The 5,814-nt window shown below is 28.6% G+C and overlaps 1 protein-coding gene across 1 annotated transcript; it reads right to left on the reverse strand.

Moving 5' to 3' along the window:
- Positions 1–2,711: 2,711 nt before the first annotated feature.
- Positions 2,712–4,944, reverse strand: LOC107861750 (inorganic pyrophosphatase 1). The gene is made up of 4 exons (XM_047405211.1): positions 4,378–4,944; positions 4,180–4,301; positions 3,849–4,056; positions 2,712–3,321 (listed from the first exon to the last, which is right to left on the reverse strand). Exons 1-4 carry the CDS (start codon positions 4,639–4,641, stop codon positions 2,965–2,967), a joined length of 951 nt encoding a protein of 316 aa, XP_047261167.1. The 5' UTR covers positions 4,642–4,944; the 3' UTR covers positions 2,712–2,964.
- Between the last annotated feature and the right edge of the window lie 870 nt (positions 4,945–5,814).

Genomic DNA, 5,814 nt, shown 5'->3' on the forward strand with positions numbered 1-5,814 from the left:
TAAAATTGTCTACTATATAAGCTAAGGACGCACATGTTAACACAATGATCTATTCAAATAAAGATCTTATTAATATAATAAATAATCTTTATATGGGATGAAAATATAATAACTACATAATCAATAGTATATATATCCTAACAATAACTAGTTGATGAAGATCCTAAAATAAAAAAATAAATATTCTTAACAAGATTTTTCCATCAATAGTAGAGATGTCCATTTAAGTTGTGTATGAGCTCAAAGAGCGAGAGTTCAAGTAATTAAAGAAATTAGCTGAAGCAAGCTAACCAACAAACGAGTAAGAAATAAAAGAGAGTTGCTACATTTCGAGAGCAAGAAATTTAAGATCAAAGCAGATTTTTATAATTATATAATTTCAAGTCCTGAATAAATTATTGTCTGCCATAAAAAAAAATATCCAACATCTAATTTAAGAGTGTCAATGGTTTGGTTCGATTAGTTACGTTGTATAATGTTTATTTACTTTTTTTTTTTTTGATCACGTTATAATGATAATATCAATGTGTATAAGATTTTTCAGTAAATACTTTGTCAAATTCTAATATAGTTTTGAAGTTAATTTTTCAAAAGAAAACTATGTTAGAATTTGTCAAATTCTCAAGCATATTCTTGGTCTAAGGCAAAAATCAAACGGAGGTCTTAAATTTTTAAGAAAAAATAACTTTTTTTAATAAACTCTATTTTCAATATTATATAATAGATTTTTTTTAATTATTTTTTTATTTCAAAGTTATATAATCGATTTTTTCTAATTATTCTTTTTTAAGTAATAATATAATCAATGCATTTAATCTTTCTTGAGACATAATACTCTAGATATATGAACTTCTTCTAATAATTCTTTCCTTTTATATACAAAAATTATTTTTCTATAAATAATATTTAATCTTAAAAAAAATAAAAATAAAAAAAAAATATATATATATATATATAATTAATATTATTGTAAAAAATGAGGCCCCTCAAATTTGGGGGCCTAAGGCGAACGCCTATTTTTTTAAGAGGTAGAGCCGCCCCTGAGTTTTATCATACAGTATGTGATTATTTATTCAACGATATCGTGTAACTTGATATGTAAAAGAACTATTGTGATGAGATCCATTAAGTTATAGGAGATTGAATAAATAGTATAAAGTGAAAAAAAATAAAAAATTAACACACTTTGTACACACGTACTACTTAAAACAATTACTATTGAGAAAATGTTCAAAATGCAACCTAATACCTTTAATATACAAAGACGTATACCTTTCGAGTTTCGTCTAAGGTTATATTGATGATTACTAGAGCAAAATCTAATGAAGCAGAGCCAACTCTCATAAAACAAGTCACTTTTGTAATGATATCTATAAGCCAAATTGTTAATACGTGATGTTAATAGTTTATTCAACGTAGTTCAAACAAATCAAGTGAATATGAACCATAAAACAAAAAAATTGAGTAGTATACGGTTCACGAATTTATTTTTAGTCCTTTAGGTTGTGGGATCAATGGAATAAGGTAAGTGAGTTATCCACTAACATTGGAATAAGTTACTGGTACAAATAATTATTCTTGATAGAACTATGAAATAAGCTTTTCATACAACTAATTATACTTGATAGACATGCATAAGCAAAGAACTAGAGGCATATCCAATATTTCATAGCACTATTCAGTATACAATATTCTTGATTTGGTACAATATTTAGGAGCACAGATGCATATGCTTCAAGATATTCGAGCATAATCCAATTTTTATTTTGTTTTCACATTATAGCCATGAATCCACTTGAAACATATATTAGGCAGCAGTCCAATTATCGGGGAGGACAAGCTGAACAACTTTTCTATGGTGTCTGGCCAGTTGAACTCATCTAGACAAAATTTACTGAATACTTGCTACCTCTTATCGGTATAAATATGAATAATTGTGTTCCTAAATCCTAATCATCAAAAACTTGAAAAGAAATCACTTAAAGTGTACTATTTGATATGGAGAAAATATTTTTCAATATTTGATAAGTCTAAATTTTTGGACAACATTATTTGTAAGAAAACAAGTTCAAGTGCAACTTGAAAAAAAAGAAAGGAAAAAAAACTCAAGTTTATTAAATGAGGAAAGCGACTATCCTAAAGAAAATAAATTCTATCAATGACATTATACATTGATTATCTCACCCTAAAGAAAATAAATTCTATCAATGGCATTATACATATACATTGATTATCTCTTCTCCACGTTCTATAATCTCCACCCACCCAGTTTTCATGACTAGAAACCTATTTATTTTTTGAAGCTACTCTTCTAAGAAATAGTAAAAGTAGTCCGGATTGACTCTTCACACTTACCACATCTCAAATTTTATTGAAAATCACGAGAAAATATTTTTCGTATCAAATCATTTATAGAATGCTAAACATCGTACTCTCTTCGTCCAACAATGTTTGTTCATTACTAACGTAACACACAGATTAAGAAATAATAAATGATCAGAGTAATTTTACTATATAACCATTTGAAAATAGTAATTTATATATTGAGTGATAAATAGTATTTAATAGCAAGAGTGAAATGAATAGAAAAGAGTAAATTATTTATTGATTTTCTAAAGTGAACAAATATCGTTGGACATTTATACAAATATTATTGAATAGGGAGAGACAGTATTATGAACATAATAAAAAGTGCTATTAATAATCCAAGAAACTTAAAAAGTGAGATAGATGATATTAGATGTACTATTATATGTTGTCAACAGTACTGTTACATCCCCACGATATTAAGAGCCCGAATCAAAGGCTCCAAACCAGGGCGCACTTTTAATAAAGCATAAAATACAAGTAATTAAAGCCAACTCTTAATCAGTTTATTAGCTGTCACAGTTGATCTCTTTCTAATGTTGATCATCAACACTCAACACACACACACATTATGCTCTTATTGTCATCAAAGCTTAATTAGTAAGGCACTGGGAGAGCTTTTGGCAAGGTTTCATGAACTGCATTAATCGGAATCGTCTGAAACTTGCAATCAACTGATAAAAATGGGTTCTCTTCAACGGTAATCGCTTTAATTATCTGAAGGAGAATGTGTTCCTGCTCTTCTCCATCACTCCATCCATGGATTTCTGCTCTAATGAGATCGAGATTTTCATTTATTAATTTCCATATTGGAAAGTCTTTCCTAGGCATAACGAAATCTTGCTCTTTGAGCTTCAAGCTTGGACAAAAATCTCCTGCTCCGTCACCAAGATAGATCATTCTTTTCTTTCCTTCCTTAGCCAATGAAGCTTGTATTCTTTCTATTATCAGGCCCTGTTAATACACAAAATCATACATTAAAATATGTTTAATTGCCTATAAGTTTGATTCGAATAATGAAAATAAATAGTAATTTTCCTGCCTTAAATTTGGTAAGGAAGTACTATAGTTTTTTATTTCTGTGTGTGGGGACATAATAAGGAACACGTGAAGGTGAGGTACAAAACATGAAGACAAAAAAAATAAAAATATTTCCAGCATATTCGAATAATATTAGTAAATACTATCCAAGTATCTAACAAGTCACTTTAGAAACGTTAGAGCCATAAAAAAATAAATTGTGAAACTAGTCAAGAATATTTACTTCAAATCATATCAATTTACAATATATGCAGGTAGAGACACTTGACACATAATATGGTAAATTAAATTCAACAATATACAATAGCGACACGTGATACATATTATGGTATAGATTAAATTCAATGATTGACAATATATGTAGATAGAGACACGTGACACATATTATGGTATAAATTAAATTCAACAATTTTGTATAAAAAGTGCGATTAAATTTTTACCTTGCACATGTTGGGAGGGCAAACATTGCAGCTGCAACCATGAGAGGAAGTGTGAAAATCGTGGTAAGGACGGATTCTTAGTTTCCCTTCCTCATCAACGTATCCTGGATTTGTGTTGATCTCTGTGAAACAATCATAAATTCCAAGATGATTCAAAATCGTCTCAATGTAGAAGAGATTCGCATCGCTTACTATTTTCAAATCACACCTGAAATAACAATAATATCACACATTTAATTTGAGTAAATTTGAGTTTACTGAATCAAACTATACAGAATTTATTTGCTTTTAAAAAAAAAAAAAAAAAAAAAACTTGCATAGTAATACTTACCCTAAAGCATGAGCCGCCTTAATGGCGGAAACTACGCGTGGAATTATAGGTGCACGTTTCAATACTTCTTCAATATCCTTGATAGTTTTGCCTTGTTCATGAAGTTCCTTCATCATCCTATCCTGTAAAAGTTAGGTGAATGTTAATTAGCTGGACATAATAGAATTATGAAATTAAGTAGGTAAACCAAAAACTAACCATAACAGAGTTCCATGGCATGGTGGGAAGAAGTTGATTGAACAAATCGGTAGCACCCAATTCATCAACCACCCAATTATCACTGTCCAAATCGATGATCGTCTTATCGAAATCAAAAACCACAACAATTCCGGCCATTTCTTTTGATTGAACCAAAGGTGTTTTTAGGCGAATGAAACAAAACAGAGAGAAAAATTCCCTCTTCTGATTTTTTTTTTTTGCTGAACACAAAGATTGTTTGAGTTTGAAGTGAGAAGAACACATAGATGAAGAGCCTTATATAGTGGTAAAGATTTGTAGATTGGAGTTGGGAAACAGAACTAAAGATGCCAAAGAATATTACTCTGTATTTTGAGTTTTATGGTAAGTTAAAAGCATAGCCATTCAAGTTTCTTTTTGCAATTTGGTAAAATGTAAGCCGTTGGATTAACTAGACAGTGGATCCCAAACGGATAATTCTATGGCTAGAAACGAATTTAATTAGTGCGGCGGATTAAGGGTAAATAAAGCGCGGGAATAAGAAGAATATTCGAGTGAGCATAGAGGGCATTCTTTACAAATTAAGATGGAATATTCCGCTTTTGGGTTTCCACTCAGATTCTGGGCGGCTTATCTATAAGGCTAAATCTGTAATTGGCAGTTGTTTTTAAGGCAAGTAAATTTAATTTTCCTAAGTTGTGAGGGATTATGCTTGAGATTTGTTTGCAAAAAGTAATTGAGTTTATGTTTTTGTGCACTATATTTTAATTAATAGGTAAATTTTATTTGTTATTGTACGTCTTTCAATTTTTTATTTAAGAATTGGAAAAAAAAAAAATGGGTAACCTGCATGTCGGTAGATTGAGTTTATTTGATAGTAATAAAGCATAAAACGTAAATTTAAAATAATTGCAGTATTTGTCGAAAAATTTTATGATTATTGTAGAGAGGTGTTGTTTTATATGTATACTGTCACTTAATTATTATATCATTTCCCAATATATAATAATTTCATTATTTCATCATAATGATTTAAATATTTAATATATTCTATTAATTAACTATAACTACATATTGGAAGTAAAAAATTTCATTTATTTGATTGTCTATCATGTTCAAAACTAATTTGTTGCCACAAATCACAATAATTAATAACTTAAAATATTTAAAAGACATATAAAAATTTTATTGACTCTCATTATTTTAGCAATGCCACATAAATTGAGACAAAAGAAAAAGTACTACAAATCATAATATTTAACAACTTAAAATATTTAAAAGATACATAAAAATTTTAGCTGACTCTCAAAATTGTATCGAAGCCACATAAATTGGTACACAAGGAGTAAATATATTATTCGATAATTATGTAAAAATTATTATAAATTACAATAATTAACAAGTTAAACAACTTTTTTAAAAGTAGATATAAGTTCTATTCAAGTCTCAAAATTTTAT

The sequence above is a fragment of the Capsicum annuum genome, unplaced genomic scaffold (genome assembly GCF_002878395.1).
Source record: "Capsicum annuum cultivar UCD-10X-F1 unplaced genomic scaffold, UCD10Xv1.1 ctg75984, whole genome shotgun sequence".
Classification (NCBI taxonomy): Eukaryota; Viridiplantae; Streptophyta; class Magnoliopsida; order Solanales; family Solanaceae; genus Capsicum; species Capsicum annuum.